The 27,999-nt window shown below is 54.4% G+C and overlaps 1 protein-coding gene and 1 long non-coding RNA gene across 2 annotated transcripts in view; one reads left to right on the top strand and one right to left on the bottom strand.

Moving 5' to 3' along the window:
* MFHAS1 (multifunctional ROCO family signaling regulator 1) overlaps window positions 1-25,136 on the bottom strand; it is a 54,820-nt gene extending 29,684 nt beyond the window's left edge. The window contains exon 1 of the mRNA XM_020976732.2: window positions 21,625-25,136. Within this exon, the coding sequence (XP_020832391.1) occupies window positions 21,625-24,721 (3,097 nt within the window). The 5' untranslated portion in view covers window positions 24,722-25,136. The remainder of the gene's footprint in view (window positions 1-21,624) is intronic.
* A 135-nt stretch (window positions 25,137-25,271) lies between these two features.
* On the top strand, window positions 25,272-26,008 carry LOC144455357 (uncharacterized). The gene is made up of 2 exons (XR_013484072.1): window positions 25,272-25,750; window positions 25,828-26,008. It is a non-coding gene; the product is annotated as an uncharacterized LOC144455357 (long non-coding RNA).
* Window positions 26,009-27,999: the final 1,991 nt, after the last annotated feature.

The raw sequence follows: 27,999 nt of genomic DNA on the forward strand, positions 1-27,999 counted from the left end.
GAGGGAGACCAAGGCGGGTATGTGCAGTTGGCCATCATCTGTGTAGAGATGGCGCCTGGACTCACGGGAGCTGACGAGGCCGCTGAGGGAGAGAACATTTAGAGAGAAAGACAGGGCCCAGGGCAGAGTGCACTCACAACAGGATGGGGCTGGCAGAGGACATTTCCTGAGAGCTGAAAACCCCAAAAATGATTTTAAAGAAAAACCCACAAGCTGTAGGCAGAGCCTCTACCCACCCATGCAAATGGTGCTTCCCGCATCTATTTATAAAAGACCAGAGGGCACAGTCCAGAACTCCCAGCAGTCCAAACACATCCCCCCATTCTACATCAGAGCTGCTCATCTTCTAGGCTTTAGAAAGGGGACCCCTTGATAAAGCAGCACCTCGGATCCTGTAAGAGGCAGCAAGGAGGTGCAGTGGGTACAGCCTTGGGCCTGGAGTCATGAAGACCTGAATTCAAATCCTGTCTCAGACACTTCCCAGCTGTGTGACTCTGGGCAAGTCACTTAACATGGCCTGCCTCCGTTTCCTCAACTATAAAATGGGGACAATAGCACCTACTTCACAGGGTTGCTTTGGGGATTAAGTGAGATCATAACTGTAAAGTGCTTGGCATGGTGTCTGGCACACAGTAGGCCTTTAACAAACGCTTGCTCCCTTCCCCCTGTAAAATGAACGCGCTCATTTTGCCCAAGGAATGGGCGTGCCTTGGCGGGTTGGCCTCGGTCTGTGCCTTTGTAAGGAGGCTCACTGAGGGGTCATCCCCCACCTGGCACTGCAGAAACAAGTGCCTGGGCATTTCCAGCCCTGGCCCCAGAGGAAAGGGGATACTTTCCATGGCCCGATCTCATGAGTCATTTTACAAATAGCTCCCATACACACGTCACTTTCTCAACATCCCCAGTGGGACACAGAATTGGAAACAGAGCCAGGGGGACCAGGAAGGCGATGCCGCAGGCTGTGGCTGCTGGCCCATGAAGTCTGGGTCCATGCTACTACAGAATGCAGTCAGGAGATCACAGCTTTCTGAAAGTCTGGACAAGTTTGCATCACAGGGATGATGAGGGCTATGGTCGGAGCGCTGCTCAATTCGCCCTCACGTGAGGTTTCTGGAGATGTTTAGAGCTGGTGCTTATAATAGCAGGGCAGGCACCAGACTGGGTGATCTGGATTGCCGGCTCTGTCCTACCCCTCACCCAGGAGCGCCTTGACCTCCAAGCCTCAGTTTGCTCCTCTGGGAAATGGAAGGGTAGGACTGGACCATCTCTAAGGTCCTTTTCAGCTCAAATTCAGTTTGTTCCCCCAATTTTTATTAAGCTCCTACTTGTGCAAGGTAGTAGCACTTGTGCCGAGCCCTGGGCATCCGGAGACCGAAACAAAACGGAACCTGCCTTCAGAGGAGCTCACACACTGATTGCCAGGTGCTTTCTTATGAGGGGCTATGGGGAGTACTTGGTAAATAACTGCATTATCCTATTGAAATGATTATATTTCTTTACTCTGTATCATGTGTGCATACACAGGGTAAACTTTTCATATTGAATAGGAGGAATGGGAGTGTTGAGTGAAAGCTCTGGGGTCCAGGGACTGAAAAAGGTGGGGAGCCCTTGCTCCAGATACGATGGGAGGAATATGGGCAAATTTAGGCTTTGCTGCTGGAGGAAGGGATGAGGGAAAGAGGGAGGAATGAAGGAGAGAGGAGAAAGAGAAGGGAGTGTGAGGGGTAGGGGGAGATAAGGAGGTGGAGGAGTGAGAGAGAGAGAGAGAGAGAGAGAAGAGAGAGAGAGAGAGGAGGGAGGGAGAAAAGAGAGAGAGAGAGAGAAGAGAGGAGAGAGGAGAGGAGGGGCTGGGGGAGCTGGAGGGAGTAAGGGCAGATTAGGAAGATTGTTTTGGCTCCTATGAGGAAGACGGATTGGAAAGGGATGACACTGTGAGCCGGGAGTCCAGTGAAGTTTTGTGACAATGATCTAGTAGAAGGGTGATGAGGACCTGACGGGCAGGGGCCAGGGCACTCCTATGGGAGTGGTCAAAAGGGGGCTGACAGTGGTAGGTAGGTAGAACAGATGGAGGGAATGAAGGACAGGCAAAGCACAGACAAACCTAGGGTGACAATCCTGGGCATCTCAGGGAGTGTCGGTGACAACAGAAACGAGGGACTTAAAAAAGAGTGGGTTTTGGGGGGAATGGAAGGTGTGAGAGGCTGTGCTCATCCCCCTTCAGTATAGATGACTCCACTAAATGTGGAGGCTCTTTCCAGGATTTTGGTAGGCAAGGAAGGAGAGATATAGAATGGCAGCTTGGGGGCGGGCAGTAGGAAGGCCAGGGAAACTCGATCAGGCTTTGTCCCCTGGGCATGGGGCCAGTAGTAGATGAGGGGAGGCTGAAGCCAAGAAGCAGAAGGATCAGCTCCTGGAGGAGCAAGGAGGTGGGTAACGGCCCAAGCAGAGGAGAGGGCCTGGGCCAGAAAGCTTGCTTCTGCCCCTGAAGGTACTTCCTTACGGACCCAAATGAAGGAGCAGAGGACAAGTGTGTGTGCGTGGAGGGCTCTGAGGTATGCAGAGTGTGTTTGGGGGTGGGTGGACAGGGAGCATTCATCTTTGAAGTAAATCCACTGGCTGAGAGGCATGTTGGGGGCTTGAGGAGAGAGAAGCAGTTTTGGAACTAGGACTGTGCTCTGGGACTGTGACAAGAATCCAGGTGAGAAGAATGAAGGGATGACCGTGCAGTGGTGAGGGCCCCACGGAAGAGAGGTTACATGGATGGGTAGTGGGCTGGTCAGCACTGCCCTGGTGTGTCCAAATCAGTGGAATGGCCCAGGACTGAGATTTGACCAGGACAAGGGATGAAGGATGCAGGGGGTGAGGTGGGGGTGGGGGAGAGGGGGGTACAGTTGAATTGGTTCACCGCACAGTCAAGACTGAAGGGAAGAAGATGAGACTGGGCAGGGGCAAAGGGGCCCGGGATGGAAGGATGCAGGTCAATGGGACAGCACAGGAGAAGTCTGGAAGGGAAAGGCAGAGGGAGAAAGGAAAGGGCAGGAAATGCACATCAGAGTGAGTTCAAGATCACTGAGGCAGCACTTTGGGGATGACTGTGAGATCGGGATGGACTGATACACTTATTTTCATATACTTTTAGTATAGGCCAAAAGCAAAACTTGTTTTAAAGTTCAAGTCTAGGGGTGGCAATGTCTGTGGGGGACTGGAGTGGAATAGAGTTGGAGGTCATGGGGGCCTGAGGAAGCTGATGAGCTAGGCGGCCTGGAGTCAGCAAGACCCAAGCACAACTCCAGCTTCAGATCTCACTGGCCTTGTCACCCCCTGGGCAAGTCACTTAACCTCTGTCTGTTTAGTTTCCTCATCCAGAATACAAGAAAAGAATAGTACCTTCTTCCCAGGGCTGAGGAGAGTATCAAATGAAATAATATCTGTGAAGTGTCTAACATGATGCCTGGCACGTGGCTGGTGCCTAATAAATCTTTCTTTCTTCCTTCCTTCCTCCCTCCCTCCCCTCCTTCCTTCCTTCCCTCCCTCTTTCCTTCCTCTCTCCCCCTTCCTCCTTCCTTCCTTCTTTCCTTCCTTCCCTTCTTCCTTCCTTCCTTCCTTCCTTCCTTCCTTCCTTCCTTCCTTCCTTCCTTCCTTCCTTCCCTCCCTCCCTCCCTCCCTCTTCCTTCCCTCCCTCCCTCTTTCTTTCCTCTCTCCCTCCCTCCCTTCATTCCCTCCCTCCCTCTTTCCTCTCTCCCTCCCTTCCTCCTTCCTTCCTTCCTCCCTTCCTTCCCTCCCTCCCTCTTTCCTTCCTCTCTCCCTCCTTTCCTCCTTCCTTCCTTCCTCCCTTCCTTCCTTCCTTCCTTCCTCCCTCCCTTCCTTCCTTCCCTCCCTCCCTCCCTCTTTCCTTCCTCTCTCCCTCCCTCCCTTCCTTCCTTCCTTCCTTCCCTCCCTCCCTCTTTCCTTCCTCTCTCCCTCCCTTCCTCCTTCCTTCCTTCCTCCCTTCCTTCCCTCCCTCTTTCCTTCCTCTCTCCTTCCCTTCCTCCTTCCTTCCTTCCTTCCTTCCTTCCTCCTTCCTTTCCTTCCTTCCTTCCTTCCTTCCTTCCTTCCTTCCTTTCTTCCTTCCTTCCTTCCTTCCTTCCTTCCTTCCTTCCTTCCTTCCCTCCCTTCCTTCCTTCCTTCCTTTCTTCCTTCCTTCCTCCCTTCCTTCCCTCCCTCTCTTCCTTCCTTTCTTTCTTCCTTCCTTCCTCCCTTCCTTCCCTTCCTCTTTCCTTCCTCTCTCCCTCCCTTCCTTCCTTCCTTCCTTCCTTCCTTCCTTCTTCCTTCCCTTCCTTCCTTCCTTCCTTCCTTCCTTCCTTCCTTCTTCCTTCCTCCTCCTTCCTCCTTCCTTCCTTCCTTCCTTCCTTCCTTCCTTCCTTCCTTCCTTCCTTCCTTCCTTCCTTCCTTCCTTCCTTCCTTCCCCCCAAGGATGAAGACAGGTATCAGGCTGGACAAGACAACAAGCCAAGTACATCCTAAGAAAGGAAGTACTATGTGATTGGAAGCCAGCAGGCGCCTAGCATCCGGATCTAGACAGGGCCAGACTAATGTAGGGAATGAATGAATGGAAAAGCACCAATGAAGTGCTCCCTCTGGGGCTAGGGCAGAGTGACAGTGCCACCTGGCCGTGCTCGTGGGCTCTGGGGGGCTGGCCTGGGACCAGGGGCAGAGGTTGCCTCGGGTGCGCAGTGATGTGGGTCGCTGACGGAAGGAGGGCAGAGGCTCTTTTCTGAATCTCTCCTGGTGACCAGAAGCATTCTTCATGAGGGTCCAGAAGCTCCTCCCCTCAGTTCCACACGGTTACTTTGGCTACGTGGGTCAAATGGGTGAACAGATCCTCAGAATCACTGTACTTTGCACGTAGCTGTGACGTGACCTCACAGGGAGGTAAGGTTTCTGAATGATAGTTCAGAGGGAGGCTCCAGATCCCCCAGTAGGGAGCAAAGGTGGGCACTCCCATCAGACGGGACTGGTGGCAGCAGGTGTGCCCTGGGGGCTACGGTCTACCGTCAAGAGACCTAGAGAAAGATCCCCAGCAGCTGGAAAGTTCAGAAAGTGCTCTCCTCATAATGACTCAGGGGGGCTGGCGGGGCACTCACTTTTCTCCCTATCTTACAGATGGGGGAACTGAGGCACAGAGAGGTTAAATGACTTGCCCATAGCCACACAGCTAGTGAGGGTCAAGGATGGATTTGAACTCACATGTTTCTTATTCTGAGGTGAGCATGTCTCCTGTTATATCATGCTGCTGATCCCTCCCCTTCATCATTTCCCCCACCCCCAGCCCTAGAGACCAGAGAGCAGAAGTCCCCACAGAGGAAGCCAGGCCTCCAGTGGCCCCTAATCCCTCATCATGAGCAAAGGGCATTTTTCACTGTGGGTCCAGTGCAACACTTCCCTACACCCATCTGTTTACGTTTGTCCTGCTGAAAGGAAAAATAAAGCCGTTTCGATCTTCCTGCTAGACATTCCACTCTGATCTTTAATAATGAATGCTCAACACTGTCAAGTTTCAGCGGCAACAATGACAGTGCTCTTCCTGCTTAGGGATTGCAGGGCAAAAATCCAGGATCTACTTTACTGCCCATTTCCTGGAGAAGAGCCCACATTCACCAGCCGCCCCTGCCCTGGAGCCCTCCCCCTTCCAGTGTGAGGCGATGCAACGCTCTCACTACCGCTGGTCTTCCAATTCACTCTGGAAGAACCAGGACAGGTTCCTAAAGTCACCCCTCTCTTGGCGTGAGACCTCTACCTTCTCTGGGCCACGTCCTTGCTCCTGACAATCTACCTTCCGCCTCAGTCTGGGGCAGCAGCTGTCATTCCGCCATGTTTGTCCCGGTTCCTCTACGTAGTTTGAGGTGGACCATGGCCAGAATCTACCACAGCCTCGTTCTGATGCTGCTCCTCGGCACGGAGGGACCCACAGTTCTTCAAAGCGATGCCGGTCTTGCACAAGCTTTGGAGGTTGAGCCAAGCTGGAAAGCCTTCTAGGGTAGTCCCAGCCACATGGAAAGTCTGCTTTCCAAGGACCAGCTAAGCTGGCCACCACTCCTCCCTCCTAGGCTGGCTGCTTGGTTCTTTCACCAGGGAGCCCATGGAAAAAAAATACCAATGGCCCTGGGTCCTGCAAGGTCCCCGCCTTTCCTTGCCTCTGCATGATGGTGGGAGAATGGTGAGAAGGGCAACATTTTTAGACCATCTTCAAGCCTTAGTTTGGCAGCTGGTGCCCTGAATGAGAGATCTTTGTCCAATAAGTGAGTCAAACCAGCCCCGAATGAGCTAAATTATAGCCATGCTGACATAATTGCATTAATGAAACCAGAAAAGATGGGGAATTTGTAGCCCACTGTGCTGAGGTTCTCCAATCAAGGAGATCGCAGGCTTAGGCACCTCTTCCTTGACTTGTACTGATCTCTTTCATTTGAACATCACCTTCATTTCTGAATCTATCCTTCCCTGACCCAGAATGCCATCCTTTGAAACAAAGATTTGAAAAAAAAAGCAGCCAAACCACATCTGACACTACATGCAGTATTCCACACCCATAGACCCCCGCCTCTGCATTTCCTTGACTCTCCTTGGGGCCCAAGCTCAGCAACTGTAATTATGCAGTGCCCACATTCTCCTTTTTCTTTCTGTTCTTTCCTTTTACAAGGCTGTGGTCACTACATATACTGTTTAACCAGTTCTGCTGGCTTTATTCTATATCAGTTCATGCCAGTCCTGGAACCACCCTGGGCTCTGAGAGATAAGCTTTTGCCTTGTCCTGCCCAGGACCAGGCTGCCAGGTCATTTCCCTGCCACTTCCAAAGCCTGCCATCATTCATAGTACTCTCCCCTCCCCAATACATACACACTCACACACGTATCCCTCCTTAGGTGTTGTTTTCTTCATTGGCATGTAAGCCTCTTGAGGGAAGGGTCTGTCTTTTTTTTTTTTTAGGCAACTGGAGTTAAGTGACTTGCCCAGGGTCACACAGCTAGTAAATGTCTGAGGTCAGATTTGAGCTCAGGTCCTCCTGACTCTGGGGCTGGTTGGTGCTCTATCCACTGCACCATCTAGCTGCCCCAAGGGACTGTCTTTCTTTTTGCTTCCAGTGTTTAGCCTGGTGCCAGGGCAAACAAATACAAGTGACACAGTGAGTGCTTAACAAATGCCCCATCATTCCTCCTTCATTCACGTCTTTCCAGTGTTCTTCATATCCATAATTTCTTACCCTGCACTCATGTTCCTGCAGGTAGTTTTGTTGTGCATTCTCAGGCAATGAGAAGCTTAGTTCCATGAGACGCTTAGTCAGTGACCATAGCACGCTCTAGAAAGTGTGAGAAAAGAGCCCCGTGAAAATAACGACAGCTTACTTGTCAAAGTCTATGCCCAAGGAGGAAGAGGCAGAGAAATGCACCAGAAACCTTGAGACCCTACCAATGGAATCCAGGTATGCCTTAAAAATCACGGAAGTCAGTGCAAAGGGGGGCGTAGGAGAGGACGAACAACGTTGGAAAGAAGTGACACATAGAAGCTTCCCGTCTACAGAGCAGGAAGATTTTCTCTGAGAGACACGGGAGGTGCTGGTCATGGCAATCACAGAAAGCATCCTTAAAAACTAAATGGGCTGTCTAACAGACCAGAACTGTAGCCGACTGGTTACTGAGGTAGGGAGTAGAACCAGAGGTCAGTGCCTAGTCAGATGGCCAGTTTCTTGGCCCAATGATCAAGATCAACACCAAATTAGAAGAATAGAAATGAGAAGATATGATCGGCAATGAAAGCAGCTCGGACTTCACCCACGTAAACAAGCCACCAACGCATAAAAAAAAAAGAGAAGATAGAGAAACAGACATCAGCATGGCCCACCGCCATTTTGTATGGAGATCCAATGGATAGAAAGCAATCTCTACAAAAGAAGGTCAGAAGAGTGTCTCTGTCATTAGACATTTGATCTCTTTGCAAAGTGAAGTGGTCCAAAGAACACTTGTTTAGAATAAAAGTGCATTTACAAAATCCCACGGGGCTGTGGATAGTGGAACATCTTGAGTAGTACGGCCTCACAAAATAATGATGGTGATGATAATGATATCTAAAATTTAAGGTTTACAAAGCACTTAACAAATATAGTCTCATTTTATCCTCACCACAACCTTAGGACATAGGTAGCATTATTATTACCTCCATTTTATAGATGAAGAAACGGAGGCAGACAGAGTCAGTGACCTGCCCAGGATCGCAGATCTAGCATTCCTGACTCCAGGCTCAGATCTCTCTCTACTGCATCACCTAACTGCCCCCAAATAACAAGAGGCAAGGGAAGGACAAACAAGCTGGCAGAAATCTTGGTGTGAGAACTTCCAACCAGGTCTTCCAAGGAACATTTAAGGTTGAAGTTGACGGGACAAGGACAGGATGGAAAATGGGAAACATTTGTGAAGTTTCCCCAAGATGCTCTTTTCTTCCAGTTCTGCCTTCCCTTCCTGGTTCTGCCCCTGATTTTCCGGGCTTTGGCATCGTGCCTCTCTCCCTTCCCTCTCCACCTCACTTCTCCCTCTTGTGCACTGACTTTCCTCATTAGAACAGGAGCTCCTTGAGGTCAGGGATGGGCTTTCTTTTTGCTTCCATCAGAATTCCCAGTCCTGTGCACGGGACCCTTAGTTGGGGCTTCATCAATGCTTGCTTCCTTGCCTTGCCTTACTTTTTCCATCAATGACAGGCAACCTGCCGCCTTTAGACTCAGATACCTCAGATGTGTTGTGGGTGTGCAGTTGAATGAAAAGTACACCAAGATTCCACTGGGCTTATTGTCGATTGACTTGAAAAAATAGCATCTGATGTGGCAATGCTGAGCTATCACTGCTTCCAGATTGGGCGGACGCCGGGAGAGGAGCTAGATCTGGGCAGCTGTGTGAAAAAGCAGCAGAAGTTGTTTTCTGGTACCTGAGTCTCTGTGCCAGATGTCTACAAGCTATGAGTTCTCATGAGTACAAAAAAGCAAACCACAAGTGGGTCCAGGAGTCCCAGAGAAGAAAGGCCTTTCCTGCCCTTGCCTTGTTCTGAAACCCACATGGCACCCCATGATGGGGGCTCAATCCACATGGGACCCACAGAGACAAATCGGGAACAAGGTTCAGTATCATTCTCCTCTTCAGAGACTAAATGAGCTTAGACATGAGAGGATGAAGAATCATCTCTAAAGCCACAAATGCCCATGACTTTGCTGTACTTTGCAAAGAACATATGACGGCATAGAGCTGCTAAGTCTGGAATGGAGAGAACTGCATCTTAGTCTGGACTTTCTCTTGGCTCCCTGACCCGCCCCCATGGACAGGCCGCTCAAGGTCTGGGCTTCTACTGATCTATAAAAGCCAAATGGTTTCCATGGTCTGGTCCCTTCCCTCTCCTGATCCCAGGAGGGCTCCTGAGCCTGCGAGGGAAAAGGGACAGAAGAGCCATTTTTACCTAGAGAAGCATTCTAGAACTGCCAGTATTTTACCAAGCAAGGTAACCAGATGCGGTTCTGGGCCTATCAGAGCCATCTGCCTCTCCCTCCTGGCACATGGTGGGCCACAGTTCACATGGAAATTCCCCAAGAGTGGAACGTGTCCCAATTCTTACACGGCCCAAGGAGCTGGCAGATTTATGGCCTGGAACCAAAGGGTCATTCGTGAGTAAGCACACTCCAGCCTCGGTGTTCATTCCATGAGGAAGGCCCTGGGCCCGAGAGGCTGCCATCCTACCTTACCAGAGACCTTCTCCAGCTGGGGGTCTGGTCACAGTCCAAAGTCCCCAGCAGCTCCCCCTCCAGTGGCCCCAGCCGGAGCCAGTGCCCTCTCTGAGCCCTCCTCTCCACAGCTGCCAAACTGGTGCTCTCGAAGCCCAGCTCTGACCACACCGTTCCCTCACTCAGAAACCTGCACTGGCTCCCTATTACTGTAAGGACAAAATATTTAGAGTCCTTCACAGGCTGAGTGCACATTACTTTCCCTCCCACTCTATGACCACCGTCCCTGTACCTGGCATTCATTTCCTGCCTCTGTGACTTTGCTTCATTCCTGGAAGGCCCTCCCACCTCACCCTTACCTTCTGGTAACCACAGCCTTGTAAGCACTGCTAGTACCCGGCCCTTCCTCCAACACTTGGGATTTATTTTGTGTGTATCTTCACCGGTCAAATGGGGAGAGGGGTTCTGGACAGCCTCTGCTGCTCGGACCCAAGGTACCAGTGAGCTGCCTATTTGTATCACTAGAGGGAGTTTCCATACTGGGAGTTCCTTACAGTAATGAAATTACTGTTTCATACCACAAAGGTTAGATGGGGGAGAGGATAATAATGGGACTCATTCCTGCTCCACTTATTAGGAGAGGCAACAAATGCGTGCAAAAACATGTACAAAATAAATTCAGTGTATTTTAGGGGCAGGGGTGAGAAGGCAGCAGCAGCCAGAGAGATCAAGAAAGGCTTAGAGGAGAAGGGGAAGGAGAATCAGAGCTCTGAAGGAACCTAGGGATTCTGAGCAGCGAAAGTGAGGCAGGAGGGCATTCCAGGCATGGGGGCCTGTCCGTGCAAAGGCAAGGAGGTGGGAGATGTGTGAGTATCCGTGTGAAAAGCAAGAAGCTAGTGCGGCAGGACTGTGGCCTCTCACAGGTCCGGGAATGCCTGGTGACCAGACTAGAAAGGCAGATTGAACCAGGTTGCCAAGGGCTCTCCGCGCCAAACAGGACAATTTGCGTTTGGTCCCAGAGGTAATGGGAGCCATGCATTGTAGCGTGGAGCAGGGCAGCACACGGCGGGTCTGTGGTTTAGGAACGTCCCTTTGTGTGCGGACGGATCGGAGAGGCAGGGAGGGAAGTTAGAGAGGTGGGCGGAATCCAGACCAGAAGTCAGGAGGGCTCCGATTTATCTTTCCAGACCGTGGCCACAGGACTCCCCGCAGTATACGCCGTTCCTCTGCCAAACCGGCGATCTGCTCTGCTACTCTTCACGGGAGGCATCCCAGCTCTGGTGGGGAGAGGGGTTGGAGGACGATGGTTCCAGAAAATAAGGCTGACTTCCTCCCAGGGAAGCTCAGGAAGCTCCCCAGGGTACTTCCCTCCCCACAGCCCTTACAGAGAAGGCAGCTCTCATCGGAGGACCGGCCCAGCCGCGCAGCCAGGGAGGCTGGCCACCAGAAGCCGGGACGCCAGCTGGCCCATTGTTTGTGGTGATGCCCCGAAATCCACGTTGGAGAAACCAGGGACCTTCCGGTGTCACCCGATCGCTCCAAGGTCAGAGAAGACCTCTGAGTTGCTCAGCTATGTTTTCCCATCCACTCTCTCTAAGATAGCCCTGCCACTGTGTCTTTGAGCCTCGATCCCTCTCTGAAGGCGAGGCTTCCAGGCTAGACTCTGAGCCCTACACCTGTAGCCCTCCTGAGGGCAGGACCCCTTTCGCACGGGTCTGTGTGTCTCCTCCAGGGTTCAGCACTGAAAGGCACAGCGAGTTTGCAGTTCCTGGCAGGGCAATGAGCTCTCTGCCCCTTCGGCAGAGGAAACAGCTGCAGCCTTCTCAGGAGGCACTGAGAGCATCCGGGGCCTCACCTCAGAGCCAGGAAATCCCCGGGCCACGTCCTGCCTTGGCAGGGGAGGTGTGCCACAGAGGCCTGGTCTACCTGTGGTGGGGGGTGTTCTCTGGCAGAGCTCATGGGCTGGGAGTCACCCAGAACACAGCAGCTGCACACCCAACAAACCCTGGGGGAGAGTGATGGCTCCCTTTTCACCCTTCCCTTTCTCTATTCCAGCCTAGCCCTTTTGTACAATGCCCCGGTCAGCAGAAGTGAAGGGGGCAGGTGGGCTCCAAGACATAGCTGAGGATGTGGTCCTTAGGGAAACGGGAAGGATATTTCTGGTCTTTGTGAACCAGGGTCTTCTAATTCAAGGCCACCAGCCCCTCCTCACCCTGCTGGCCAGCCTGCTATTCAGACTGCTCACAGAACCACCTGGTCTTCAGGTCCAGGAGGACCTCAGAGGCTTTCTGGTCCAGCCTGCAGCTGAGTCAAAGCTTTCTCTCCAACATCCCTATGGGACAGGAAGTCCCCTGGCCTTTGTATGGAGCCTTCCAATGAGGGGAAGCCCACTCTTGCCTCTGCTGACATCACAGGGCAGATTTCCCTTGGACCAAAGAGTAGGTCTCTCTCTCTCTCTCTCTGTCTCTGTGTCTCTGTCTATCTCTCTCCCCCTCTATCTGTCTCTAATTTCAAAAGAAACTTTTCTGCACCATCTCCCTCCTGCTCCTCCCTGTGCTGAGAAGGCAACCTTTCCAAAGTGCAGTGCTCTTCTCTTCCCCTCCCTGCTGTCCTGGCATGCTCAGACCCATTGGCTTCAGGCGCTGATGCTGCAGCTGGGCCTGCCAGGGAGGTGAGTCACTCACTCACTCAGGCTGCCTCCAGGTTCAGTTTGCTGGAATCCTGCCTTGCAAGAGAAGGTGCTAAAAAGCACATACACAGACCTGAGCTATTGACTCTGAGTGCTGTCCATGCCGGGAAAGCACCCTTAGCCAGAGTCACCGCCATGGCCATGGCTGCTACGGGGGGCCTGGAACAGTAACAGCATCCTGGGAGACCCACCACCACCCTTGGGTACCGAGAGGAGTCCCATTGGGGAACCCAGGAGAGGAATGACTCCTTCCCCACAGGTCTTCCTGCCTCCTCTCTCTCCACTGCCCTCCCACCATCCTCCATAACACAGCCAGATCCACCCAAGTGCTCCCCTGCTCCAGGCCCTCCCATAGCTCCCTGTTGTCTCCTGATCCTTACCGACACAGAACCCCCAATGCACTGAGGCACCCCTCTGGACCTCTTGGGTGAAGTGCAGGGGCTGTCCATCTGTTCCCCTGCCCTCCTCTCCATGACCACCATCTCCTCTTCTCATCACAGTCTTCTCTGTGACACTCTTCCTAAGGCTTCCCTGCAGAATTCTTGGGGGGATAATGTGCTGCACTGCCCACACATGTCATCTGCTATGGAAGGCCTGTCACAGCCACCCGACACTCTTCAGATCACTTTACCACGGAGACCCTCTACATGCTTAGTGTACGTCAGTCAGCCAACAGGCGCCAGCCTTATCTCGCCTAGAAGCAGGCCGCCACAACCCTGCTCAGCTGTCTCCATACCACGCCCCCTCTCCTTTCCAGCTCGGATTTCTGAATTGTCTTGCCCATTAGAATGGAAGGTCCTTGAGGCCAGGGACAGTCTTGCTTGCTTGTACTATGTTCCCAGTGTCTGGCTCTTGGGAAGCACTCAATAATAAATGCCCTTGGTCTGCCTCGGCATAGTTGAGTTTCTCCCCAAGCTTTCTGTGAATTTCATTTTCCTTCCTTGACTTCTTACTTTTTCAAGACAAGGTATGTTTGTGACCTTCCTCCATCTTCCTCCATCAGCTTTTACAAATGAGTTGATGTTCAAAGTTTGTGATGCCCTGCATTGTCGTCCCTGACCTCTTGGTAATGAAACCAAGGCGGTTTCTGGGGTCAACCATTCTTGTTGTGGTGACCAACTGATTCACAATGCTCAAGCTTCCCTAGAAAATGCTGATGGTCAGTTGTCTTACCTGCTTCCACTTCTCTTGTTCAGCTGGGTCAGGTAGGAATGGCATTAGTTACATGTCTTTTAAACATCTTTGTTCTTTCTTCCAATTTGGTGGACATTGTTATGTTTGCTCTAACAAGCTGATAGTCTGACCTCTCATGGACAGCTGATCTCAAAATGATCCCCTTCTCTGTTAAAATGTCACTCAGAGTCCAAAAGATTTCATTTTCTACAAAGCTATTGGGTTCCTGCTGGACCCATCAGCACCTCCTTCCTTACAAAGTCAGAAGAAAGCATTCAAGAGGTAAGTAAGGGTGCCTGGCTTCCTATGAGGCATGAGCTCCCATTTCTCATGTTTGAACCAGCTTCTGCCCTCCTCCCCTACGCCCACCTCTGCAATGAAGCCACTAATGGTGGCGGCCATGCACTGATTTGGGAAGTTTCCTCCGCCTCTTTGTCATTTTCTCCAACAGCAGTGGTGGCATGAGCTGTAATTACTTTTGTGTTTTTGTACATTTGTGTTGCAGACCACTGCAACGCAAAGATGACCCAGTGATGTGACCTTTGGACAGATGCCATAAAACCAGCTCTCCTAGAAGAAGGAGTAAAATCTTCTCCTAGCTTCCAATTTTTGTTTCCAAGAAGAACATCAAGGTTGAGGCGACCCAGTCCTTCTGTGGTGGACGCTGGACAAGGGCGTCACATCAGAGTCCCCACAGTTAATACATTGTTTCCCCAAAGTCACCTTCAACACCTTAAAACTTCATGAAGACTTTGGGGGCAGGCACTCTGTGTTGATCCAGGCCTAAGAACCGTGGCATTCTCAGCATGATCTGCCTGGCCCCTTTCCTGCCAAACTGCCACTCTCACTACAGAAGCCAAAGGGACTCTCTGGGACTGAGGGCCACTTGGTAATTTTCTTTGGTTTGTGAATTCCTGTTGGCAAAGAATCCATCACCTGGTGACCGGCCTTTCCCCCCCTCCCCCTCCTCCGAGTCCTCTGCTGGCACCTTCCTCAGACTGGCCATACAGACCATGGCCCGCACCATCTCCAAGCTCTGCAGAAGCCTTGAGGCCTCTCTTGCGGGGTCCCCAAGAGCCTAGAGTCACTTCTACAGGGTGGGAGAGGTCAATGGGATGATGGACCACCATCTAAATCCCAAGCACACCAGGGTCAATGAAACCAGAGGGGGAGAAAAAGTATCTGTTGGATAGTACTGGGGGAGCCAGAGAAAGAGTAGCAACTGTTTTGTAGGTCACAGCAGCGGATGGACTTGTCCCCAGTGAAATGCAAATGGAGGAAGACCCTCACCTCTTTTGCTTCATTAGTCAAACTAAGAGAGCTATTCAGGGAATGGAAGGACAGTCAGCTCTGTCCTCATGAATGTGGTGCCACTGGGGAAAGGGGCAGGAAGGGAGGGAGCAGAAGGTGAGAACAGCCAGAGAAAGGAGAGCCCCACCCCCACCAACAAGGCTACACTCTTTGAGTCATTCAACAAACTGTGAAGGACCTATTCCATCTGGACTTTGTGCTAGGTCTTTGGAGGTGGAGCAGGGTGGGGAGAAGATTTTCCAGAGTACAGCCAAGCCCCACGCCCGCTCCAGGAGCAAGCCTTCTAGGAGGGTTGAGACCCTGGGCCCTTAAATGGACCTATGCAAAGCAGAAGGTGGGGGGCACCGTAAGACAGGCACAGACAAAGAAACAAGAGTGGAGTTTAGCAGAGGGTAGGCCCTGTTGCCTGGGAGCTCAGGGAAGGCTGGGTGCTGTTAAATTTACTCAGCAGTCTTTTTTTTTTTGTCATTTTAAAAATAGGCTCTATCGATCTTTTGTTTTGACATCTCCTAGCTTTCCCTTGGTATCTCTCCTTCTCGCTCTTCCAGCCAATCCTTATTAGAATGAATATTTTAAAAATAGAAAAGAAAAAGAGAAAATAATTCGCTGAAAGTGATCAAAAATAATTCATTGAAACCAGTCAAAACGTTTCAAAAATTCCATGCAATCAACAGAAATTCCTGAAGCATGTTCTGAGTCCAGAGCCCTGATCTGGATGCCGAAGGAGACACAAAGTTTGTCTGGGACACTTATCCTGCCCTTATGGAGCTGGGGGATGACAAGAGAGGTGTATGTATGAATGTCACAGGGACAGGGATTGGACCTGACAGGTCATAGCTATAGGGAACTCACCAGGAGGAAACTCTCTCTACTAATTCAGGACAGCACCTTTTCTGCAACCTACAGACATGGAGAGGGGCCTAAAGCTCCCAGGTTGTGTGACTTGCTCAGGGTAACACAGCCAGGATGAATCAGTGGTAGGATTTGAACGCAGGCCTTCCTGTCTCCAAGGCCAGATCCCTTATACACTATATCACCCTGCTATTACATAAATGTAATCCAAACTCAAATATGATATGTGACGCATTTTTCTCTCTTTTAATGTTGTTAATTCTCCCTAGCCAGAGGAACTTATGGGGGACACACTCACAACTAACTGAGAGGTAGGAAAAGAGGGAGCAGTGGGTGTGGGGGAGGGGGAGTTCAGGCAAAGTGTCCAGACAAGGCTGAGAGCAGGGTGGGGGTTGTGCACCAGCATCACTGTTCGCTGGCTTCTTTGAGGGCTTCACCCATCCTGGGACCCTGCACCCCAGCCAGCCCACTCCCTTGTTTTACAGAGGAGGAAACTGAGGCCCAGAGAAGGGGTGGGTCATGCCCAAGCTCACATTACTAGCAAACTGGCCCGGATGAGAAATAGAGGCAAGGGATGGAACCCCTCCTGTGGCTGTCTTCCTCACTTCACTGAAGTTCTGGAGCCTCCTTCTCCCCTCTGGGGTCTTCTCACAGCTCTCTAGAGAGTCAGCCCAGTCCTCAGACCAGTGCTGAGCTTTAAAGAGTAAGTGAGAGCCACCACAAATCCTTCTCCGGGACAGCCTTGCCCCCTGACCGAAGTAGGCAGGAAGCAACGGCTTTGTTTCCTGCATGGGCACCAGGGCACCCCCAGAACCCCTAGTGCTCCCTCGGGATCCCCAGGATTCAGAGCTGCAAGGCCCCCAGATGATCACCAGCTGGCCATTTTACAGACAACAAAACTGAGTCCCTGACAGGGGCTGTCATTATCTAAGGCCCTAGGGGCAGAGTCAGAACTGGAAGCCAGAACTCAAGAGCTCTTTCCCCAAGTCTCAGTCAAGCAAACACATTTATCTTAAGCATTTAAAAGAAGCTGTTGTTACTGGCCTTTTATAGAGAGAGACACGGCCAGGGACCTGAACAATGGTTCCAAGAGAGGCGCAGAGGCTTCAGGAAAGAGTGCTCGGCATGCAGTAGGCACTTAAGAAGTGCTTGTTCCCTTCTCCACCTCCGTCTGGCCAAGACAAGCTCACACAGATAGGAAGAAGGGGCTTAAATGGGGTCGATGTGCAAGGTACTTGGTAAACTTGAAAACACCAAGGAAACGTCAGCCACTGATTACTAGGAGCATGATGGTTAAAATTGTTGGTAGTGGAGCAAGGATTAAAACTCAGGTTATTCCCAACCCAGGCTCTTTCTGCTGCAGGACCAGCTGTTGCTACGTTAACAAAAATCCCTTTATTGATCTCTTTTGTTGGACACCCTCTAAATGTCTCCCAGTATCCCTTCCTTTCCCCCTCCCAGAGAGCCACCTCTTGCGACGATGAAGGGGATAGGGTTTTTTTTCCTTCTTTTTTGCACCTGAACACTTGATAGCCCTTCCCTGCTCCCAGCAGAGTGAGAATTATGACAACCACTTTGGAAACAGCAGAGAGGGAGACAGGCTATGTAGGCCTGGCCTAGAGTAGTTCCAATGGTTTTCTCTGGTCCAGCTTATCCTTGCTTTAATGGAAAATAGAGAAGTCCTCACTTCCTTTCCTCAATTCCTTCCTCAATTTTCACACTTTCACACTGCTCTGGGAAAGTCTCCAGGCTTCGAGAAAGGGGAGGGGACCCCTCTCTCTCTGACCAGAGCAGATGAGGCAGAAATCCACGTACAGAAGTGTGCAAACAACCCATGCTTTGCTCCCACCCCAGCAACCTCATCATTTCAGGATTTTTCAACCATATGTTCATTTACCTCTTGCAAAAGTCCCATTAAAAAAAGTCCCTTCTCCCTATGCAGACTTAATGCCACCTGCAAAGACAGGTCATTCGTCAGAGAGGGGAAGAGAGAAGATGAGGAAAGGAGCCTGAGCTTGCTTTTAAGGGACAGGAAGGGTCAATGCAATGGCCAACATCCCAGACCCCTTATGACATCGTCCAACAAGGACCCCATTGGCCAGCTACAACCTCATTGGCAACGCCCTGCCCAGCTCTTCCCCACTTCTGAGAACTCTTAGCTTCCACTGAAGCTTAGCTCATGCACCAGGGCCTATAGGAAACTGGTGCTGACTCCCCTGAGTCATTTGTCCCTCCTAAAATGCATATACGTGTACGCGTCAACATCTATTTATATATGGATGGTATGGATATGGATAGAGCTAGATACAGATATCTCTCTTTACATGGTGTAGCCCATTCTCTGTGGAGGGTGAATACAAGCTCCCTGCAAGCCAGGATTGCACTCAGTTTTATCTTTGCAGCTGCAGCGCCCAGCACATAGGAGGTGCTCAGTAAATAAGGGAATCAATTGCTTAGCAGCTGTTTTCCTTCCTTTGGAGGTAAAAGCCTTCCTTCTTTCCCCTCCCCCAGTCTTGGGGCTGAGGGCACTTGTCTGGATAATCTCTCTGCCACAAACCCAGCTGGGATGGGGTGGGGGTGCTCCACACCCTAGCCCTCCCGCTGGGACCCCTCAGGCTGCTCTCTTTTGCCTCATCTCTCCTGCTCTTTTCTCCTCCTACCTAAATGCTTGCTCCTTCTCTGCCTCCACTTCTGATCTTCAGCTTTCTCCTGCCCCTCAAACACAGGCACTCCCAAAGGCTCCATCCTGAGCCTTCTCTTCTCCCCTCCTCAGATTGTCTCATCAGTTCCCATGGCTTTCATTAGCAGCTCCATTCACGTGACTCCCAAATCTCTATGTTCAGCCCTAACCTCTTTCAGGACCTCCAGCTCTGCATCTCCACCTGACACTTTATCTAGAGCACCAGGAAAACCCTGCCTGAGAAGCTTACTAGTTACATGACTCTGGGCAAGTCAGTTAACCTTTGTCAGCCTCAGTTTCCTCATCTGTAAAACAGGGGTGGTGGTGGACTCAACGATGTCTGAGACTCCTTCCAGTTTTAAGAAACCTCTCAAAGTTCTTTCCAATTCTATGTTGGGGATCTCTATCCAAGCCCCTTGAACTTTCCTACATCATCCAGGTTTTGAAGCCTCAGTTACCTTCTCTTCACCTTGCCCCCCAAACTCCATCTCTGAAATATCTCTCCCACCTGTCCCTCCACTGTGTTCCCATAGACCCCCACCCCAGTTCAGGGCCCTGCCAGCTGATCTAAGGCCTTCAGGGTCAGCCTTCCCCTCTCCAGTGCCTTTCACACAGCTGCCAAGGACCTAACTCCAGGCTTCCTCTGCTCATGGGCACCCTCTGCTCAAACCCCCCCTCAGTGTTGTCCAAAGAAGCTATTGACTTCTCATCCTGTCAGTCAAGGTCCTGCAAACCTGGCTAACAACCAAACTCCCACCTCCCTCTGTTTATCACCTCTACATGCCAGCCAGACTGTTCTTGCCCCCTCCCATCTGTCTTGGCCCCTTTGCTCCCCGTCTCCCACACCTGGAATTAGGAATTCGCTATCTTCCCCACTAGGTTCCAGCTGCTACATGTCCTTCCTTCACGAATCCCTTTGGGTTCACCTCTCCCAGGAAGTCCTACCTGACTTAGTTTGCCCCCACCTCCTTTCCAAAGCAATCTCTCTGCCGTCCACATTCTCTGGGCATCTTGCCTGGGCCTCTTGGCATTTCTCTCACCCTCCCTGTCTTCCAGGCATGTGTGTGTGTGTGTGTGTGTGTGTGTGTGTGTTGTGTCTCTCTCCTCACACTGAGGCTGTAAACTCCCTGTGAATGGGCCCATGTAACATATGCCTTTGTCCCCCAGTGCCCTGCACACAGCAGGTATTTAAGCCATGCTGGCCCCTTGCACTGGGGGAGCAGACACCCTTTCTCTTCTCTAAGCTGTGGTCCCTTGGGCACAGATAATAAATGCCTGCCTGGCTTCTGAGAACAGAAGAAAGAATTCAAGAGAGACTGAGGTGCAGGCAGGGTGGCTCAGGGTGATGAGATAACAGAAGATCTCACAGGCTCAGTTAACTGGTAATCTGGAGGCCTTTTCAGGGGTTGAATTAGCCTGGACTCAGATCTGGGGCAGCCCATTGGAAATGCTTGTGTCCAGTTCCTCCACAGTCCCAGGAGGAGAGGTCTCCTTGAATGCACTAAGCTGAGGACACAGATCACCCAGGGAGGCACGAGGCTTTGGTTTCAGTCCCCCAAATGCGGCAGGAGGGCCAAAGTGGGGTGGGGCAGGCCAGCAGTGACACAGGCTAGGATATATCCAAATATGTTTCTGATTAGGGCATTTGGAACAGTGTCAACCCCACCAGACCCAGCCTAGAAGAAAAAGGTTCTCAGAAAAGGATGGGACTTTGGCCATCTGAGTGGAAGAAGCCCAAAGCTACCCCTGGGCCTGGATTTCCCCCACTTCCCTAGCATGGGCACACAAAAGTTTGGGGAGCAGCAGCAGGGGGAAAGAAGTAGCCAAGTGCCTGTCTCTCTCACATGACCCTTCCATACCCAGGCACACACAGGGACCCTCAAAGCAATCTCAGATGACCACACAGCGCAAAAGACAAAAGCTAAGCTAGGCTTCAGCTCCCTAGAAGCCAGTTCTCAGAACAGCAAGGAAATCCCCTTTTGTACACCAGTGCCTATACCTCCTACTCGGGAAGCCTTCAGGCCTCCCCAGCCTGGTCTCCTAGCCACTCGGGGCTTGGGCCTACAGATGTGCTTGGGAAACAATCCCCTGCCAGGCCTTGGGGGTCCAATCCACCTTTCCTGGAACAATTCACCCATGGTGCAGGCACCCAAGGAATTTTCTCTGGTTCTCCTGAAGACTCAAAAGAAAAGGAGGGTGTGCCTTTTGACACAGGGATCAGAATTTACAGAACCAAGTTGGAAAAGACAGGAGGAGCTCCCCAACTGTGGAGCCTGAGGTCAAGACAGCTTAGGTTACACCAGATCTGGGACAGAAATGTTCCTGGCCTGTGACACAATGAATTTGAGGGATTAAAGGTATGGGGGGGGGGTGACTGTGCCAAACACCTCTGCTCAGGAGCACTTTGAGGGCCACCTATTCTGGAGGTCTGAGTCTCACATCCCTTAGGATTTAAGAAAACAAACACACCCACAGACAGCCCCTGGTGCTCCCTCCCTTCTGCACCAAGCCTGGAGCTACACCTTATGCTGGCCCAGCCTTAGGTACCTAAGGACAATTCGTCCTGGGAAAATTGCCAAGGAAGGGGTGGGAGGAGTGATGGAGGAGAAAATGCTCTTGGCTCAGAGTCTGGGGGCCTCAGCCAGACAGGAGCATAGGGTCCTAGAGCCGGAAGATCACCCCCCTTCTTTAACAGATGGAGAGACTGAGGCCTGAGGGGCATGACTTGCCCAAGATCAGGGATGGGATTTGAACTCCTCTTTCCACTGCTACTTAATATCTGTGTGACTCTTTGTCTTGTCCAGTCCTGTCCTGTCCCCATCCTGTCTGTCAGATTTAATGGCTGGACAGATAGATGATGGCTAATGTGCCTTCCAAGCTTAAAATGCAGATTCCGTGAGCCCTGGGACCTCAGGAAAGTTCCTTTGCCTCTCAGAACCCCAGTTTCTGCTTGCTGGGCGGGGAGACGTCCAAGGTCCCTGCCAGCTCTTGGGTCCAACCTTCAGACCCAGAGCCCTGGCCTGCAGCCGGCCTGCCAAGCCTTAACTCTCATAAACCATCAGCAAGCTTGTCTCCTTCGGCTGCCAGCAGCGGCTCTAGGCTAGTCCCGAAGGAGTGGCTGGCCCAGGCCGGTCAAGGACTCACTGCCCCCCCCCCCAGCCGCAGTGTGCCCCGTACCTTACCTGGGAAGGCGTGCGGGTTGGGGGAGCCTCTCTTAAGGCACTTGGAGCAGAGGATGTGCACGGCATAGCAGAGGCCGGGCCACTCCTGAAGCAGCGCGTCTAGCTCCTCAAGCAGTGGGGTGATGGCCTGCCACGCCGTCCAGATGTTGGGCAGAGAGGCGTGGCTGGCGATGGACAGGGTGTCGGGCTGGAGGGCACCACGGCCTGGCCTGTAGCTCACCACCACGGGCACCTTCCCGCGGTAGGCGAAGATCTGGAACTTGCCGTCGGAGCGCTGCACCACGTGCCGGTTGATCTGGACGCTGTAGCGAGCGAACAGGCCGGGGGGGAAGAGCACGGGGAAGCTATACCGGATCTGCAGCTGCTCGGCCACGAAGGACTGCCCTGCGAGGGCCGCGGCCGCCGCGCTGCCGGAGCTGTCGATCCAGGCCTCGGCAGGCGGCACCTCGTTCTGCACGTAGCAGGGGAACTTGTACCAGGAGGCCGAGGCCCCATTCAGGGCCTTGCCCTTGGCCTTGTTGAGGCAGTAGCAGAGGCCCATCTTCTCCAGCAGCTCCAGGAGCAGCTGAAGGTCCTGGGGGGCCTGGACGTGCGGCCGCAGCAGCAGCCGGATGACGTGGGCGGGCAGCAGGCCGTGCAGGAGGAAGCCCTCCACGTAGTGGTGCAGCTGGGCGGCCCGCAGAGGGTCCTGGCCCGCGCCGCCCTCCCCAGCGAGGGCGGCGCCTCCTCCGTCCCCCTGGGGCCCCAGCTCGCCCTGGGCCCCGAGCAGCAACTTTCGCAGCAGCAGGCCGGCATCGCGCTGGAAGAAGACGTTGAGGATGTCGATGAGGCGAGGCAGGTTGTGGAAGACGTGCTCCTTGAGGGCCGGGCTGTCCTCGAAGTACAGCAGCTTGCCGCTCTCGTGCAGGTAGGACAGGGCGCTCTGCAGCCGGTCCTCCGTCAGGCCAGCCTGCAGGCCCAGGCGCGCCGAGTCCCACCAGCTGAGCCACAGACGCTCGGCCTGCGGCCGCTGGAAGTGCAGCTCCTCCAGGACGTGCCAGGAGCGGGGCAGCACGCGGTGCAGGTTGGGGAAGATCTCGCGGTGCTCGGCCACCGACAGCAGCTTGGCCCGCAGCCTCTGCAGCTGCGCCGGGGCCCTGCAGCTCACCGGCAGCACCGGGGACAGGATCTGGGGCCGGTGCTTCAGGAGGTACTGCAGCTGGGCCTTGCGCCTCCTCAGGTTCTTGTCCGACACGCCGTAGTAGGCCGCGTGGGGGCTGGCGCAGCGCAGCTCGAAGTCGCGAGCCAGGGCCTCATCCACGGCGCTGGCCAGGCGGCCCAAGCCAGCCGCGTCCTGCTTCTCCTGCAGGGCGATCTGTCTGTGAATGTCCAGGCACTTTTCCTCCAGCTCCCGCTCCCCGCACAGGTCCGCGTGGGTGCCTACGATGCAGATCACGGCGTGCGGCACCCGGGCCCCCACGCAGTGCAGGAAGGAGCCCACCGCGGAGGGGAAGCTGGAGGGCTCATAGGTGGCCAGGTTGACCACCAGGACGTAAAGGGCCCCCGGGGAGAGGAAGAAGGGCTGAATGACTTCGTAGCTCTGGTCCCCAGCCAAGTCATAGACGATGAAGCGCAAGCCCCGAGCAGCATCAGCAGTCCAGCTGGTCACTTCGATGCCCTTACTGTTGCTCGAGGTTGGGCCCAGACCAGCGTCCGGGCCCAGGTGGCCCTTCTCTCGGCCCCTCCCTGCCCGCGTGCCCTCCTCCCGGCCTCCCTCAGTGAGGCACCTGCACAGAGAGGTCTTGCCGGCGGCCTTGCGGCCCAAGAGCAGCAGCTTGAGGCGAGGCTGCACGGCAGGCTGGGAGTGGGCCAGCTCCTTCTGGTATGCCGCGATGTAGGGGATGCCCTTCATGCAGACCTCGTAGGGTGGCTGGATCAGCGGGTTGTCCTTGACCTTCCACAGGCCGACGCGGGAGAGCTGCCCAAAATTGTCGGGCAGCACTGCGATCTGGTTCCCCTGGAGCACCAGCTCCTCCAGGCCCGTCAGCTCCACGATGGAATCAGGCAGGTAGCGAATGCGGTTGTTGTCCAGCCACAGCGTGAGCAGCTTGCTCAGGCCCGACACCAGGGCTGGCACGGCCGTGAGCCGGTTGCGGCTTAAGTAGAGCTCCTCCAGGCTGGCCAGAGGCAGTAGGGCCCCCGGGAAGTCCTCGAAGCGGTTGGAGGAGAGGTTCAGCATCCTCAGCTGCTGCAGCCGGCTGAACTGGGCAGGCAGGGCCTGCAGGCCGTTGCTGTCCAGCATCAGGCTCTCCAGACTAGCGAGCTGGCAGAAGCCAGGGGGCAGGGTGCCAAGCTCAGCCCCGCTGAGCCAGAGGATCTTGAGAGCGCGCAGGGCCCCGATCTCCTCGGGCAGGCCCCGCAGCCGGTTGCCGGATACGTCCAGCTCCTCAAGGGTGGCCAGCTGCAGGAGCTGAGGGGGGAAGGCGGTGAGCTGGTTATGGTCCAGGTCCAGGGTGCGGAGGGCACGCAGGCGGCCCAGCGCGTCCGGCAGCTGCGGGAGCCTGTTGAAGCTGACGTCCAGCTCCTCGAGGTGGCCCAGGGCGCCCAGCTGGGCGGGCAGGTCGGCCAGCTGGTTGTGGCTGAGGTTGAGTTTGCGCAGCTGGGGCAGGGCGCTCAGCACCTCGGCGGCCACGGCGCCCAGCCTGTTGTGGCTCACGTCCAGCTCGGTGAGGCGGGCGCCCAGCTGGCCCAGCAGCGGGGGCAGCTTGGGCAGGCGGTTCCGGCGCAGGACCAGACCCCGAAGGAGGGGCAGGCTGCCCAGGGCGGCGGCCAGGCCGGCGGGCAGCTCGTCCAGGGCATTGTTGCCCAGGTTGAGCACCTCCACGTCGGCAAGGTCGGGGGGCAGCACGAGCGGCGGTGGCCGCTGGGCAGGCGTGGGGCTGGCTGGCCGGGGGCCGGATCCCGGGCCCGGGTCCGAGGAGGCGGTGGCCGCGGCCCCGCTCAGGCTCAGCTGTCGCAGGTTGCCCCGCAGCTTGCGCGCTCGCAGAGCGGCCTCCCGCCACAGGCGGGCCGTCTTCAGGTCTCCGCTGCCGCCGCCGCCGCCGTCCGTGCCGGCCATGGCGGGCCCGCTACATGCCGGCCCCCGGGGTCCGCCGCGGCCGTGGCCGTGGCCGTCGGGGCAGCGGCTGGGGGAGCGGACCGGGGCGGCTGGCGGGCGGCGGCTGTGGCGGCGGTGAGGCTCGGGGGGCTCGGGGGGCCGGGCGTCACGAGCATCCTCCTCCCTCACATGGCCCGCAACGGAGCCGAGACTCTGCCGCCGCCCGCCGCCGGCCTGCTGCCCCTGCGCCCGCTGAGGCTGGTGCTGTTCCCGCAGCTGGTGCTGCCGCCGCCGCCGCCTCCGCTGCTCCGCCGCCCGCTGTGGCGCTGGGGCTGCTGCGGCTGCTGCTCGGGCCTGGCCCTGGCCCGGCCCCGGCCCCGGCTCCGGCTCCCGCTCCGCCCCGGCTTCTCTGCTCCGCCGCGGCTGCCTTCCTGTCTCCGCCCCGCCCGGCCCCGCCCCGCGACGGCTGCAGCAGCAGCGGCAGAGGCAGGGAAGGGGGGAAGAAGGAGGAGGAGGGGGCTGGAGGAGGAGGAGGAGGAGAATGAGGAGGAGGGGGAGGCGGGCGGGGGACTCTGGGGCTCGGGGAGGGGGGACTCACGTGACCAGAGCGGGGGGGGGCACGCCTGGGCTGGGGAAGGGGTTCTGCTCCTCTGGGCGGGCGGGCCGGCTGGGCTGGGCTGAGCGAGTCCAGGGTCTGCCCAGCCGCGGGCTGCCGGGGAGGGGCTAACTCAGGGCCGGCCGCCCGCCAGGTCCTTTGTTAGACAGCCTGCACCCTGCCCGGCATTATTCTCTCTTTCTCCACCTCCCCCCTACCTTCGCATTCTGAACCTGACGCGGGAACCCCCTCCCCCCAGGCCCGGGCTTTCATTAGCCACCAGAGGGAGGGGGCAGCCGCTGGTGCGGGTTTCCTCTCCTCTGCCTTGACAATGCACCCTCCAGACCAGGGGCGGCCGGTGGCGGTGGGGGTGGAGGTGACGTGCAGCGTTCCTGGGTGCTTAGCATTATCTCTTTATGAAGATTGTGGAGAGCCGACCCGGAAGTGTCCAACAGGTTCGAATACACGCACAATCGTCGGGCTGGAAGCTGGAAGACACCTGAGAAGTCTAGTCGAGCCCTTTCTTTTACAGATGAGGAAACTGAGGCTCGGAGAGGGCGGGGGCCTCATCTGAGATCACACTGCTAGGATGGAGAGACCTGGGATTAGAAGCGCAGTCCAGAGCTCTTCCTACTGGATGAATGAATGAATGGATGGAATGAATGAATGAATGAATAAAAAAACATTTATTAAAGGTTTCCTCTATGCCCAAACCTGTGCTAAGTGCTGGGGATACCAGAGAAAAGGGAGACAATCCCTGCTTTCCGGTCTTAGCTCCCATGGCCCTTGAGGGAGAGATGTCAAACCGAGCCCATATTCCTAGGGAAGCAGGATGGGACAGTGAAAAGACTCAGGATTTAAGCCATGCTCCAACAGTCCCGGCCATGTGGCTTCTCCCCTAGCCCCTGTTGGCCCATTTGCAAAATGGCCAGGAGAGTAGTTGTCCAAATGCTTTGGACCGTTACCGGGTTCTTGTCGCTATTGTTGCATCCTCCAGTAAAGGGCTCCTTGAGGGTTGGGAGCTGTCCCGGGATTCTCACAGTGTGGAGGAACTGCAAGTGTCTATCCAGGCAGAGGTAAGACTCCCTGATGGACTGTGCCCAGGCCTAAATGCAGGGAGGCTCATTACCAGGAGGGACTTGAATCCTCTATCAGACTGTAGGAAGCAGGAGCGTTGTGCGGTGGAACCTAGAGAGGCCTCAAAGCCAGAGGGACCCGGCTTCCAGTGCTTCTTTGAGACTTCCTGGCTTGGTGACGATAAGAAAATCGACTAGCTTGTCTGTGCCCTGGGTAGGTCTGTGCCCTAGAAGGTCTGGGCTCTCCCTTATTAGATGGCAAGCTCCTTGAGGGAGGCACTTTGCATTCTTGGACCTTCCTATCCCCAGAATGTGCCCTGAGTGTATTTCCTTATTTCCAGGCTCTAGAATGTTATAGGATCCTACAGCTAAAAGTAAAAGAGATCTTGGAGGTCAGCTAGTCCAAGCTCATTTTACAGAGCAGGAAACCAAGGCCCTGAAGGTTAAATGACCCAGGCCACACAAGAAGTGAAAAAGCCAAGAATCCAGTCCTCTGCCTCCATACCAAGCCGTTTTTCCACTGACTCAGGCTGATGCCCTGTCTCCCCAGCCCTATTCTACAGTTGTGCATGTTTCTGCTGCTGACTCTGTCTACAAGCCCTCTGCCTTTGTAGATGGTCTTGGAGAGGGTTGCTGGGGCTGAAAAGTGGGCCTGGAGGCCAACCCTAGCTAGGCAGGTCCTCAATGAACAGAATGCCCGCTGCCAGGCCTGTTTTTGAAGGCTTTCCTGCCTGGCAGGACCTGTAAGACTTGTGTTCTGCCAGCAGAGCCTCTGAGACCCCAGGATCATCTTTATACCATCCCTGAGGTGGATGTCCCGAAGCCAGTCCTCTGGGGGCTAAGGGAAAGCATCCTTATAGGCACAGTTTCTGTTCTTCCGTCCCTCCCTTCCACTGCTCTCCTCAGTAGAAAGGTGAGATCTGGGCCTCTGGGACCTGCCTAGGAGACCCGTCAGGGGATGGGGTTCTCATCTTTTCCATCAGATGGCATTTCCTTCTTTGGATGCCACACATTACTCCCTGTCCCCAGCCCCCTTGGTCACAAAGAACAGCAAGAGTGGGCTGCAGCACATGCAGACTGTATTCTGGCTTATCCAGGAACACCTTGTACGTGTCCAGGTGAAAGCTGTGCACCTGGCCATTGAGCAGCTGAAGAGCCCACAAACATTAGCCCTTTGTTCTCTCCCCTCCCCACCACCATTCCAGAGAGGGCCAGGAGCCAGCAGCATACAGTTATCTGTTCAGATAACTCGGAACTCAAAGAGATCCTGGCCAGGGCCTACTCCCACCCCCATCCTGGGCCTCCGTGTTCTCAGGGTGGAGTGTCCACCACCAGCCTGGAAGAAGACTGCTCAACACCCCCTGGGCCACCCTGCCTGCTGCTTCCATAATCCAGAACCCTGGAATTCCTGTCTCTGATTACAGCCACTCATCCTTCCATCTCACCTTCATCCATTCCTCCTAACCCTACTTTTGTCCTCCCTTTGTATCCCCCCATTCTCACAGCCTCTCACCCCCATTCTGGCCTCACTTTCCTTCTTTCTCAGAATTGACCCTATGCTTGACCAGCTTACCCAGATCCTGTTCTCTGCCCTCCAATCCCTTCCTCAGTGACATCTTGCTAGACCT

The sequence above is a fragment of the Phascolarctos cinereus genome, unplaced genomic scaffold, assembly GCF_003287225.1.
Source record: "Phascolarctos cinereus isolate Bilbo 61053 unplaced genomic scaffold, phaCin_HiC Scaffold_9;HRSCAF=440, whole genome shotgun sequence".
In the NCBI taxonomy this organism is placed as follows: Eukaryota; Metazoa; Chordata; class Mammalia; order Diprotodontia; family Phascolarctidae; genus Phascolarctos; species Phascolarctos cinereus.